At 37.3% G+C, this 15,038-nt stretch overlaps 1 protein-coding gene across 1 annotated transcript in view; it reads right to left on the bottom strand.

The window, feature by feature from the left end:
• LOC149775649 (uncharacterized) overlaps nt 1-15,038 on the bottom strand; it is a 46,099-nt gene continuing 31,061 nt past the window's right edge. Inside the window, exons 7-12 of the mRNA XM_089943221.1 lie at nt 12,874-12,918; nt 9,897-9,947; nt 5,819-6,116; nt 3,649-3,828; nt 2,835-3,112; nt 1-1,969 (exon numbers count right to left, since the gene is read on the bottom strand). Of these exons, the coding sequence (XP_089799347.1) occupies nt 1,474-1,969; nt 2,835-3,112; nt 3,649-3,828; nt 5,819-6,116; nt 9,897-9,947; nt 12,874-12,918 (1,348 nt within the window). The 3' untranslated portion in view covers nt 1-1,473. The remainder of the gene's footprint in view (nt 1,970-2,834; nt 3,113-3,648; nt 3,829-5,818; nt 6,117-9,896; nt 9,948-12,873; nt 12,919-15,038) is intronic.

Raw genomic sequence — 15,038 nt, 5'->3', positions numbered from 1 at the left:
TTAAAGGGCTATATGATTATACTCATAGGAGCAACAGAAGCTAAGTAGATGGAGCACATTCAAATTGTTCAATTAATATTCAGTGAGATCTTAGATATCACTAAACATTATATAGTAAATTTAATGGGCTTCATGACCATACCATTGCTACAGATGGGACACATTATGAAGAGTGCGCTTCTAGTCAATATGGTCATGAAGTACATTGAAATATCTAAATTAATATTCAATAATATCTGAGATACCACTAAACACTATTAAGTCATAAAACTGGCCTCTTGACCATTACCTTATCAGCTATATAAGTTAAGCATACGGAGCGCACTCAATACTGACTATTATTTAGCGAATTTAATGGGTTTGATGACTATACCAGTGCTATAGAAATTATACAAATGGACACCATTCAGTTTGCTATATTAATGTTTAGGGATGCATCTATTTAGTGATATGTTTAAAATAAATTAATGCGATTTTGCACAGGTTCTTCTTAATGCTTTTCAATTGCATATCACTTCCATTTGTGTCCCACATATATTACAGTATAGAATCTAACGTAATTTATGTGCTAGATGCCTTACTAGAACCTGAAGAATAATTTATATTTTCTAAACATTTAAAGCTAGTTTGAGAGTATAAATTAACAACCTTCGTAGAAATTTGCTATCTTCTGAACTTGTTGAAAAAACATGACATTAGTAGAGATTTGTAAGTTGTTTGGTACCTTTAGCAACTATATATCACAATATTGTTTTCTTGACGAAAAGCTATAAACAATATGTATTCATACTGTTATATACAAGCTTATGACATACACAATTTGTTACTCCAAATTACAGCACTTACAAGCAAACGGCTTAAGGAAAATAGGGCATGTTTTGTGACTTATATCAGATGAAACGATGAGCATTGCAAAGTTACTAATAAACGCATGACTAATGCATCGAGAGTGAATAAAATCACTTAAGGAGAATACCAGTAGATAAGTAACCATTAAGTGTAGTTGCAATAGGACGAAGTCGGGTTAGGATTGGATTTAGCGAGGACACCAATTTCACAATTAACATGTTTATAATATAATTGAACAACGTATCTTATACATCATGTGTAAAAATGGGTTTAAAAGAATGATGCGCAAACTGGTATAATAACGTCGTTCTTAACTGGAACTAATATGAAAACAGCGAAACAACAGGAACATACAGCAAAGCCTTGATAAAAACCTGAAAATGTATGCTTTGGGTGTTTTTGTGTTAACTGTTGCAGCTGAAACTTGAGAGAACGTATCAAACCTACATCTGTAGCAGTAAGTCGGTGTAAAACGGAGTAATACTGGCAATGTAACAAAAACTGTAACTCCTGCTCACATTCCTACTACTAGTTTAGAATTTTAGATCTTATTTGAAACCTCACGGACCCCTATAGAGTCCAACATGAGTAATATGAACATTAAGAAGAAAATAATGTAATTTATTACCGCCTAATGTTTTGACTACCTATCAACACATCAGGATCAAAATGCATCGACCATAACTTTCTCTTTTTAAAGTTATCGGACGATATACTCAGGATTCCGAAATACGTCCCTCCAATTGTTCTCCTGATCTTGTAAGGGAAGAAGGTCGTCTGATCATGTGCGCTAAAAAGCACGGTAATGAAATAGGCAATTTGTGGGTGATGGACGCACTTTTCTATGTTTCCCGTGATGTCCATCCGAAGCCGCTGATCCTGACGTAAAACCAGGGTTTCAGATTTACCATTGCGCTCCAGAACGTATCCCTCCTCATTACGCTTGTCGATGACTTCCTGTAGCTTTTCCAGTGGTGTACACTGTATAAGGAAGGCTTTGCGATCCTTTGAGTCCCGAAATGAGAGTATCTGGTAACGTTGGCCAAGACCTAATTTCAGCAAGACTTCATCATGAAGAAGCTTCATGTCGAATGTCTTCTTAACAAGGGCACACACCTGACTGGAAAAGTATTAAAAAAGGGTTTCAGAGTGTATAATTGACCTTTGGAAAACTGTCAATCAATTTCTGTGGAATACTGATTTACGAATCATGTGGAAATAATTGTATCAATTGCTGTACCTTTAATCGTCAAAAAACGTTTGGTAAAAAGAACCCAGATTATAAAATATAATACACATACATTAGTTCAGTCGGAACTTTGCCCATTTTGCCCATTTTCTGTTTCATATATAGCATCCATTACAAAACGTTGTTTGGTCATATACAAAAATAAAAAATTATTTCGGTTGAAACGCCAGTGACTAGCATCGGCTTAGTCACAGGGAATTTTTGATGGCTTTCATTAAGAGAAATATCTCGAATCGTCTGACATAAGAAAGCATATTCTGTCTCAAAATGCAAACAAATTTCAAGCAAACGAGAAACGAGGGTGGGGTGGGTTTCAGATAAGAGGGGAGTAAAACAGGAATGTTTTTCAGGATACTGTACCATTTCGTATTCGCATAAATTATAAGAAAGGTGTATGACATTAACACGATGTCATGTGTGTACACCAAGCATTCATAAATAACATATGTCGTAAGAATGTAAAAATCTTAATTTGCGGTATCTGCAATTATTATGTCCTTGTATACTGCAGCAGAAAGCGCTAGCTTTGATCCTGTTTCACTGAGTCTTGAATCTCCACCTCTGGCATATGCAACGGCTGCAAGTAGCTGCACGTCTTAAGTCGGTGGCATTCTCTATTAACTCTCCTTCCTCCACGACAATGATCGCCGTGCGCATCTGGGTCAACGAGCACTTTGTACGTACCATCAATGCAAAAGAAATAAAACAATCACAAGTGTATAAAAGTGGAACTTACTTCGTGGGTGTTTGAATATTTGCTGATACGGTCCCTCTGTCGCCAACTCGTATTGTGGTTTTTACTAATATTACATTGTCTTCCTCCAGTGTTAGGATCACCAATTTGTAGTCCTGAATCTTGGAGGGCAGGTTCAGGGGAAGAGTCATCGTGACCGGCTTTGTAAGCTTTCCGGAATCCTTGTATTCCACACACAGGCATGGAGAAATGGCCACGATATTGCATTTGTTCCAGAATTGTTGGATTTTTGTCGCTGTCTCGCCATTGGGGAGCAGAACCTTATAAAAATGATGTTACCTTGACATATTGTCTCCCACTGTTACCACTATAGACTTATAAAATATGTATAACTTGTTCAAGATGCAATAGTGATTTAATCTATATAATAATATCGTTTACAAAGTCATTATTAAATCATCAAGAAAGAAACTGCATATTTTTCAGATCTTATTAAGAACAAGTTTGAATTATTTATTTCATAAACGCACAAAATATTAAACTTTTCCACTAGTCCATCATTGAATATGCTGGATACCTTTACGATTTTGTGTCACAATGGCTGTTAAAACATATAATATAGTCGAGTGATGCTGTTGGCGGGAAGCGGCCATAAATGTGATTACAAGATTTTCTATGAAAACGTTTGGACCCTAATTCAGGATTACACAGATGTCAAACAAGTGCTTTACCAACACAATGTATAGGCTTCAACATCTGGCAACTTACGAGACCAAAACAGTTTCACAGAGAAGGAGAAGGGATGGAGAGGGGAAGAAGAGGGGAGAGGGAGTGAGGGCGGGAGAGACAGTCTAACCTTGATTAATAGAGTGGTTGGTCGTTCCACAGCTTTCTTTGGGACGCTGATACCGATTCTGCGGTCTTCATCAGACGCAAACTCGTAACCATCCTCTGTCACGTTGGCCTCCGTTATTTTAGGAATGGTGATGACATACACGCAGTCCATGCTTCGGAGTTTAAAAACGGCGTATCCATTCTGTCAACAAGTTGTACTATGTGAGTAAGGTGTTGTTTGAGGTTATTCTTAGTTGATAGGGTGTTACGTTCTAAAATGTCGCCTGTCCTTAAATGTCGCTGGTTCTGCGCTTAAATGCTGCCAGAATCTTTGCTAAAATTTACCGTCCTTTAGATGTTCCTACCATACTGGAGGCATTCGGAAATATTTTTTTCTTTTTAATTCTTTCTGTCTTTATATCTATTATTTCTACAATATATCCTTAGTAGACGGACAGAAGAAAGAAAGAAAGTAAGGAAAAGAAGACAAATAATAGAAAACCCAAATATTGTCATATTCCAATCTCTGAATATATGTCAGAATCCAGAGATCTTGTTCTCTTTAACAAGCCATCTGCGGGTTAGGTTATGACTATTGTAAGATGTATGTAATGGAGTTAACGAGTTTTACACATCATGTCACGATGTTCTAACTGATAGGCATTGTTCTTTTTAAAAATGTCATGGTTTATATAGAATAGTTTAAACTATTTTAACGACTTTTAGGGGAATTTATTTGGCAATATATTTACCTTTTATCTGTTTGTCGTATATTTGATGTTTAAGTTTGGTTGGGGGATTGGTCTTAGTAGGTACTTAGACAAGGCGTTTGAATTTGCCATTATCATTTGCTCGGCTCTATTAGCCATGCTTGTACTGATGTGCTGATAGATCCTGTACATACTACGATGTACTCCCTTTAACAAAGTCTCCTATATCATACATATAAATGAAGCGATATTTAGTTACGATTTGGCGACCTCTAAATACGGCGACACAATAAATGTAAAGGCTGGTGCGACATTTACTTTTTAATTATTTGATTAGCTGGTCTAGCGTTTAGTCCAATCAGATAGCTTGATGAAAGACTTAAGGTGAAGCCTCGTCTTGGGTTCTGTAGATAAAATTCATTAATGATCCCGCACCCGCATGTATGATACAGATATTACTGGCGAGAAAACGATGAAAGATACCATTAAAAAAGGAACATGATAAATGAAACTGATACAATCATCAGATTCGAAAAAGGGGGTGGGGGTGGGGGCGAAAGCGATAGAAAGTGTGAATTTAGTTATCATCTTTTCTCTGTCTTTCTTTCTCTGTATGTTTTCTTCTTGACATTTTTTCTTTTCTAAAACTCCACAAGTCACAATAATCCAAAAGGATAAGCTATGAATAAATTAATAATAATCTTGCCGCACTTCTGTAATATGATAAGCACATATGTTAAAGCATGGAAATGAAATAACGGTTTAGATGACATGTAGTAACGATATTGGTGACATTTAATCACATCAACGTATATATATTTCAGACATACCAAGACCGGCGACAGAAGAAAAAAAATACCACCGATATTTAAGAACCCAACATAGCAAATTTTCACCCAGTCCTTGTTTTTGTAACGATGAATAACAATGGCTGAAGCTGTAACAGTCTATGCTTATCTGTTACGACTGCAGATTCGACTGGATGTGCGTATTTTTCATATTTTAATACTGGCAGCTGCAGCAAAAACTCGTATTGCATATCTGTAAACCACAACGGCAGCACTGATCATCGACAGGGTAAACCGTTAAATATTCATTAACATTATAATTTCTGAGTACTTTCCTTCATTTTAACGTTTACCCTTGCATGAGAACCAACGTTTATTACAGAAAACAAAAGGTCCGATATTAATCTAAAGTCATGCGTATAACTGACCCAATGTCGGACACAGACGTGAGCGACCTACATTTTGTGTACTTATTTGTTTTCTTGAAATCTCTAATAACTGTTCTATGTTTGCACAACACCTTCCCACATGTATATGCCCTCCGTAACCATGCCCGGCCAAATCCACCAATGATGATTATTCTCCAAAGATAATTATACACTAATTTGTCAAAATTAAGATAACTTATTAAAGTTCATTGTGAAATAAATATGAGAATGGAGTAGGAACGTTGTGGAGTCATTTGCTCAATTACCTCTAGAGTTGCAGGAATTTCGGTCCATTGGTCATTGTCTCTCACAACTGCCTTCAAATCATTCATGTTCTCATTATATTTTGTTTTCAGTTGTATGCTCACACGACAGGGAACGATAAAGTTGAAACCACCCTTGATCCGGTAGATGTCGCTAATGTATTGCATTCCCGAAAATGATGAGGGTGTCTTGCCGAATAGTAGCTCGGTCCGATCCCGGTTTGACAACGGTTCCGCTTTGATATTGTCCTTTCTAGGTATTCGTGCAGTGATTCTGGGATCATCATATAGGACAATTTCACTGAAAATTGTACAATGTGGGAATCATATTTTAACAACCACGATGTACATTCTAGTCTTGTTAATTATACTCCCGTTTTATTCATTATATCGTGTATGCGACAAAAAGTTAGATTTATCGCAGACCAGTCTTTTCAAGAAAGTTCTCTGTGGACAAAGGATAATTGGAAGCAAAGTCAAAAGACAAATTTGTCTCGAACCGCATCAACTGAGGGACGACCAGCCTGTGCGCCTCAATGAAAAAAACGTTATCTACACATATGGAAAAGCACAGGGAAGTAAATGAGAGTGAACACTGTAGAAAAGATGATTGAGCCGAAGGACGACCTAATCGTTCCTGTTCGCATGCATTTATGGCGCGAGTCAAGTCCAGAAATCAGCATATAGGAAACCGAGGAGAGGCGCGAGCTCATAGTTGTGGTAAGGACAAATCAGCTGATGCAGCAATGCTATTGTGCCAGGTGAGGAGTGATCTGATGGCCATCCACGAGAAGCTGGCCCAAAGGGTAATATATAATGCTGGGCACAAATGATTATGCAGAAGGACAAGGAAGAATGACACAAAATACCTGGAAGACTGCTGAAGTGAATGTGGCACTTGTACAGTAATTGGAAAAGCCAGAATGCATACATAACTTCAACCAACTGGCTCATCACTTCACCAACCGTATACTGGAGTGATACAGTAATATGGATGAAGCGTGCCTCATATTTGACCACTACGATATCCCGATGTCAATGAAGACGGCCACCTGTGACAGAAGGCTAGGAAGACAACCAATAATATCCATTCACATAAAGGATAGCGAAGGTAATACACACAGTTTAAATGATGCGTGATAGCAGTACTTAGAACAATTTCTTGCCAGACTGTTCCATATTCCTTTGTCAGGTTAACATATTTTATATGTGGTAGGAACTCGATCATTGTTTCACATGAAAGTGATAATGTTGTTTTCCAAAAACATTTGTTTTGAAGGAATAGCCAATGTCTGCGGTCACTCAGATTGTTTTATTTGCATACTTATTGACATATTTAAGGTATGAAATGGTCCATTTTGTATTCATAAATCGGTGTTGATATCGTTGACCGAAATGGGCTCAGACTGATATTTTGGATTTATTTTCAGTAATTCACAGCCGACACCAGAGCGAATTCCCAGACTGCCAACAAGTTTCAAATTGTTATTTAGGGTCCCCTTCAGACATCTATACTAGTGGCTTGCTTTAGTCACAAAATACCTACGGGAGTGCACATGCTGCTAGATTACAAATGTAATTCCAAGGACACATTGAGATAGCCGACCATGGTTGGCCTGGGCGATTATTGGACTCTCAACCTTTGAATTAAGGATTTGATGTTCAACTGAGCTACTGCGGCTCCCTTGCATGGGATAAATGAAACTAAATATACACCTTTATATTTTTTGAATGTAAATCAGTGTTAATTTGAGAAATATTGATTTTTATCCACTTTAATGGTTTTAAATCAAGTGCACGGCTCTTTTATTCTTTCTTGGCCATTTAGTTCTTCTGTACCAGGCTTATGCTTTTGAGACCGATGGGACAGGCTTGAGATTTGAAAAGCCTAATTAATAGGGTTCTGAATATTAACGTTCTATTTTAAACTTTCGGCGTAACTATGCGCATCGGATGTGACCTTTACTTTATGGAAAATAAAGTTGTAGAAGAGATAACTAGCTGCATTATTGCTACATTCAGTTGAATGATACTTTAGAAATATCATTTAAATATACTATGCATAAAATAATAAATTGCATTTCGTGGCTGTTGATAATGTAGACTGGCAGAAGCATATTCAAAATACATTTTTTTTCTTCTGTCTAAGAATATGATTGGTAATCGTTTTTATTGATGAAAATTTACATGATTAACTTGTTACTTACTTTACCGGAATTGAATATTTGTAGTACAAAGTGAATGCAGAATAAGACGTTTAAGATAGTTTTATCGTGTTCTTAGAGGACAAGTAAAAGTGCCCTGAAATACTTGGACCGCCACAAATGCCTCGAAAATCAGGTTGTAGTGCCTGGAGCAGGGGCGGATTAAGGCTCACCGGTGCCCTAATCACTGACAAATCTTGGTGCCCCCTCCTTTCCACGTACACCTGGGAAGATAACCCTAGGGTGCACCATGATCAAGAAACAGAACATTATGATCAATTTGCACTAGTTTTATCAATTTTTTTAATACAAATCTTCATTCGTTTTTTTTAATTTTAACCCTTATCTCAACTTTGTGGTGCCCCCTTTGGCCCTGGTGCCCTAAGCACGTGCTTAGTCTGCTTAATGGTTAATACGCCCCTGGCCTGGAGGATACTTATAAGGGCAGCCTTTAGTGCCTAGAAATTGCTGGACAGGCAGAAGTGCCCTGAGAGTACTTGGATATGTTGAAGTTCCCTAAGAATACCTGGACAGGTAGAAATGCCTAGAGAATGCGAGACAGAAGTTGAAATTGGCTCAAATGCATCGATGAATGAAGTAGAAAGATCAAAGACCGATTTTGCCTTTCCGCCAGATATGAATATTTGCATGCTGTTAGTACATGCTGTAATTACAACAAATACAAATCATCTTGATACAATCTATTCATAACAACAGATTAACCAAGAGACATTAGAGAATGTAACTATATTCAATTAAAAAAAAACTATGTCAGGCTTCTTCTCTTTGTGTAATTATCTCGTCGTATGAGTCTTTACTATTTCGAAGGTGGTACAATTATTCGTGTGCTTCCTTGTGTCGAGTAAACAGAGTTTAAATATGCATAATTTTTATGAAGTGTTGGTATCATCCAATGAGAAGCACAGAAAATGATATGCTTCCTATTACTTTTAGCTTAAACGCATTTTATTTTATATCTTTGTAACTTGAGATTACAAGAGATTGATTACAGAAGGTAAATGACTAGACGAAAAACCAACGACTTATGATTGTCTTCTTCTTGCACGGTACGAAAGGTGTAGGTATATATGAATACTAATATATGTCGGATGATATAAAGTGTTAATGAAAAAACAATAAATTCTTTAATAGCCAAGGTGAAGAGTCTATTGACAAAGCATTAGCTTTTATTCAATGTATATAAAGCATGTGGATAAAAAACGAGGGAGTTGGTGAAAGACGAGGGTAAAGAACGAAATAAGTTAAATGAGAAATCGTCAATTAAAATGTCTTTGTGCATAAAGTTCCAAAAATAAGGTTCAAAGAAAGAGGAAGAACAAACATAACTAACTAAATAAATGAAAAAGATCAACATATTAAGATTACAGGTGAACAGTGCTACCTTCTAGAGCGAGTTGTTGGAGAGACGATGGCGAATCATTTGGGAAAAATGTTTCCGATTATCCAAAAGTAGGACGAGGAAGCTAGTATCAAAAGCCCCAGCATACGTGTTTACACATATGGCGTACTTCATAAAGCAGAAATATCGATAATATTATACATAGGCTGGGTGCAACAGAAGCCCTCTATCTTCCAGAACACCACGAGTCTACCAATGAGAAATATTATTCATGTCTGTTATTTATTGTCAAACTAATTTCGTCTCCTGTGATCTCTTCCACAGTTATCTCATGAGAACCATATTAAAATATGATTCAATTTAGAAACGTGCAGGAGACATACATTTTCGCTCCGGAAAGTATTTACATGTTGAAGATAATACCTGATAATGATGTATATGAATGAACAGTCTAAGAAGCATTATCGATAAACATATTTACTTAGTTATAGATAACAAAAAAGTTTGATGTACGTACACATAGTTTTCGCCCTCTTCTTCTTCGTCCTCTTCATCAAACGACTCGAATCTAAAGAAAGTAACGGACATTGAAAAATAATCGATGATGTTTGCGATTGTATGAAGACTCCTCCCCATACCCGACACATAAACGTAAATTATACACATCAGCACTGGTCACTGGTACTTACCTATTCTTTGCATGTTAATCAATTGTACGAGTCTTTTTTCTTTTTCGAACGTGTAATTCGTCTGTACCAGGCTAATATTTTTAAGACTGAAGGTACACGGATTCGATTTTAAAAGTCTGAATATGATAGGTAAGAATATTAACGTCTTATGCTAAGCTTTCGGCATAACTATGCGTATCGTAAGTGACATTTACTTTATGGAAAATAAAGTTTTAGAAGAGATAACGAGTTGCATTATTGCTACATTCGATATGGTGGATGAAAGGAACACTACGATCCTTTCGATCAGCAAAAGTAGTGATCATAAAGATATATTAAAGTGACCTACTTTGATGAAAATGACACATATGCTGAATAAATGCAGCATGCTGTAGTAGACGATATGCAGAGGTGCCTTGAAAATCAGGCTGTAGTGCCTAGAGAATAATGGGACTGGCTGTAGTGCCTAGAGAATAATGGGACAAGCTGTAGTGCCTAGAGAATAATGGGACTGGCTGTAGTGCCTAGAGAATAATGGGACTGGCTGTAGTGCCTAGAGAATAATGAGACTGGCTGTAGTGCCTAGAGAATAATGGGACTGGCTGTAGTGCCTAGAGAATAATGGGACAAGCTGTAGTGCCTAGAGAATAATGAGACTGGCTGTAGTGCCTGGAGAATAATGGGACAAGCTGAAGTGCCTGGATAATAATGGGACAAGCTGCAGTGCCTGGAAGATAATGATACAGGCAGAAGTGCCTGGAAGGTGAGAGACAGAAGTTACAAACGCCCAGATGCATACATGAATTAAGTAGGATGACCATTGACCGAAATCCGCGTATCCCAAGTCACCAGGCTTTGATAGCCCCGTCTTCCTTTCATCGATGGCATATTTGTATGTACAAATTCATCCGGAGGAGGGCGGAAAAATGGGGGGCTGGATGAGCTGGGTGAAATTGTATTTTCTAATATCATCGGCGCAAGATGTGAATATGTCCAAGCCGTGAACTATTTTGCTAATAATTATCACCTTTGCATTAGCAATATTTACAAATATATGCCATTTGACGCCTCTGAAAATATCTCCATATCATCAGCAAACAATAAAAATATAAAGACATTTCTTCTAAAATGATATCCTCCTCAATATTTTATTGTAATGCATTTACGAGATCATTTATGTCAAGAGAAAACAAAAGTGGAGAGAGGCATCCTCCTTGACGAAGTCTAAGTGAACAATCCAAATAGTATGAGTGCGAGTTTAAGTGCTTTGCACATGACTGTACAGAACTATAAATAGACGTTATTATGGTGAACTTTTTCCCATTCATTCGCACTGTACTACATTATGAAGAAGATTTGTATTTCCTACATAATCAAATTTGATAAAACAGAAAAGGCACATAAAGCATTTTCTTTCTATTTCTAGTTGAGTATACTTGTTAGAAGATTGACGAACTCGTTCGTTTCTCTCAAGAACATTTAGCAATTGAAAAAAGTCGTTTGGGGCAATTTGTTATTTTATGAAACGCAAAGGTGAAGCAAAATCAACAGTTGTTGTTCCTTATATTATATTTCAGATTCCAAAGAAAGATCCACGTGAAACGCTTCTGTATATGGCAAGTGATGTTTGGTCCTTGAAAAAGCGAGTAGAACCGATTACACTTTAATGGGGTTCGACGGTACGCTATTCGCGTTTAATGAAAACAGTGGAGCTGATTGATTTTCGTTTTTGTTCATTTCGAACTAATATTAATATAAATCAATTGGTGTTTTTTATGTCAAGTTGATCGTCGCAGTGTTCTGTAGCCACAACTTTCAGACGTTAAATGCAACAACCAGTATACTGGCCACAAAAATGTCCAACCAACCAGTATAAATCTTTTGATCTCGTGTGCGCATAATGTGAATATGTCTATGTCCCTTGTAAATGCTTTAAATACAATCAATGAAAAAGGTTTTGACAAAATGCTATTTATAACAGATTGATCAAGAAAATTTACAAAATGGAACAATATTCCATAATAGATAGAGACAGATGCTTCCTTTTAATTTAATTATCTCACCGTATGAGATTATTCTGTTTTGGAGGTACTATGTCAGTTCAAGTACTTCCTTGTATTGAGTCTGCATGGTTTAATTAACGCAGGATTTTGATGAAACGAATCTATCATCCAATGAGAAGCATCCAATCTACTGTTTCCGATTACAAATGTAAAGTACGACGAGGTGCCTAGTATGAAATGATTCAGCATACACGTTTACACATATGTCATACTTCACAAAGCAGTACAATCGGGGGGGGGGGGGAAGAGGGCTGGGCAACCGAGGATATATCCCCGGGTCCCGGGCCGGGAAAGGGGCCCGGGCCGCACAACACTTTTTAATTTTATAAAAGAGAGTTTTTGTTTGAACAAGAACTAGGAGAGGCCCGGGTGTTTCTTATGTCAGGGCCCATGATCGCTCTCTACGGTCCTGAGTACAATCGGTATTTTATATCATACTCAAACTGATGCAACAACAGCACTCTATCTTTAAGAAAATCACGAGGCTACTAGTAAGGAAGATGATTCGTGACTATTGTTTACTGCCAAACTAATTTTGTCTCATGTGGCCTCTACTACTATAAATTTGTAACTGGACATAATACAATTTTCCTTCTCCGAAAATAAGATAGTATTTTCCAAAGATATATATACGTAATATGGTGGATTTATAAGATTTTATATGTGATAAACAATCTCCAAGGAAACGAAATGTAGGAACTGGATGACCTACCATAAAAGAAGTTATCTGAATTTACAAAGAACAAATATTTAATGTACATACGAATCCATGTCATAGCTTGCTTCCTCTTCTTCCGATGACTCGAATCTAAATGTAAAACTCATGCATTGAATAACAATCGACACAGTTTGTGATTTTATGAAGAAGAAAAAAATAATACGAACTGTCAGATTCTACACATGAGCATTGGTCATGATCTGAAGGAAAGGTAACATAACATTAGGTCCCTTAATATGTAGAAGAAAAAGGAAAACGTAACAGACCCTTGAATATGTATAAAAAAAGTAAAAGGAAACCAGGACAAATAAAATTTTGAATGAGGATACCGCATACTAGAATAAGGGATTCAATCAACTACATCAGGAGTACTTTTCCATTGAAAGAAATAGTTTCTAATGGCAATTTATTTTTAAAAATAAAATCATAGGTGCAGCAAACTCACAGTGTTGTGACGTATCATATTGCAAAGCCCAATCAGCTATCAGAGTGACAAGTTTCTGTATGTAACACGGAATCTTTAGTCCTTAAAAAGGCGGGTAGTACTCTTTTTACATTAGATGAGATTTAACGTGTCTGAACTTCATTCCAATATCTCCCTTTTAAAAGGCACATATTTTCATTTATGTTGAAAGGCAATTAAGTGGTGAGAGTAGATAACCTTAATTGATAGGAATATGTTAAGTACGTTGGATCTAGTAATGTTTGCTAAAATATTTAAAACGAGGCAGAAGTCGCAAACATGTCATTGTACGCCAAGTCTCTCCCAGACACCATAACAGTGTGATCCAGTTATGTAGAATATGATGTTTTATCCATAATGTTATCATGTAATAATTACAATATTCAATCTATTTAAATAAAGGCTGAAAACTGATTGAATGAAACCAGCGTAAATCCGGTTGATTTCGAGTTATGTCAGCCACTAAGGGTGATCAAATCAACAGGGAACTACTTCTGACCTAGATTGATTTCAAGAATCTGGTAATCCCATGGGCTTATACATTAAACATGTTGAACCTTCTGTTATGAGCTATTCTCACACATGCTTCACAGTGCAAATTCGAAAAATATATGAACTCATCTCAAACCCAAGAACAGGCTCTATTGGTAATTTGCAAAGTCCTTCCATCAATTGAGAGGTGCGGAACTGATTGACCTGTCTCAGAAGTGCCCTGAGAATACTTGGACAGACAGAAATGCGCGAGAATACTTAGACAGACAGAAATGCCCTGTTAATACTAGGACAGACAGAAATGCCCTGAGAATACTAGGACAGGCAGAAATGCCCTGAGAATACTAGGACATGCAGAAGTGCCCTGAGAATATTTGGACAGGCAGAAATGCCCTGAGAATACTAGGACAGGCAGAAGTGCCATGAGAATACTTAGACAGGCAGAAGTGCCATGAAAATACTTGGACAGGCAGAAGTGCCCTGAGAATACTTGGACATGCAGAAGTGCCTTGAGAATACTTAGACAGACAGAAATGTCCTGATAATACTAGGACAGGCAGAAATGCCATGAGAATAATTGGACAGGCAGAAGTGCCCTGAGAATATTTGGACAGGCAGAAATGCCCTGAGAATACTAGGACAGGCAGAAGTGCCATGAGAATACTTAGACAGGCAGAAGTGCCCTGAGAATACTTGGACAGGCAGAAGTGCCTTGAGAATATTTGGACAGGCGCCCTGAGAATAATTGGACAGGCAGAAATGCCATGAGAATAATTGGACAGGCAGAAGTGCCTTGAGAATACTAGGACAGGCAGAAGTGCCATGAGAATATTTGGACAGGCAGAAATGCCCTGAGAATACTAGGACAGGCAGAAGTGCCATGAGAATACTTGGAGAGGCAGAAATGCCATGAGAATACTTGGACAGGCAGAAATGCCATGAGAATAATTGGACAGGCAGAAGTGCCTTGAGAATACTAGGACAGGCAGAAGTGCCGTGAGAATATTTGGACAGGCAGAAATGCCCTGAGAATACTAGGACAGGCAGAAGTGCCATGAGAATACTTGGACAGGCAGAAATGCCATGAGAATACTTGGACAGGCAGAAATGCCATGAGAATAATTGGACAGGCAGAAGTGCCTTGAGAATATTTAGACAGAGAGAAACGCCATGAGACGCTATAAATCAAGTATTTCCTTCTTCGAAAATCATTTATTTGTTTATTATAGTAAATGTCAATGATGTCTAAGAATGA

Source organism: Sinohyriopsis cumingii, chromosome 19 (genome assembly GCF_028554795.1).
Source record: "Sinohyriopsis cumingii isolate HCF-2022 chromosome 19, ASM2855479v2, whole genome shotgun sequence".
Taxonomy (NCBI): Eukaryota; Metazoa; Mollusca; class Bivalvia; order Unionida; family Unionidae; genus Sinohyriopsis; species Sinohyriopsis cumingii.
Note: the sequence above shows the minus strand (reverse complement) of the source record. Positions and strands in the feature narration are given on the sequence as shown.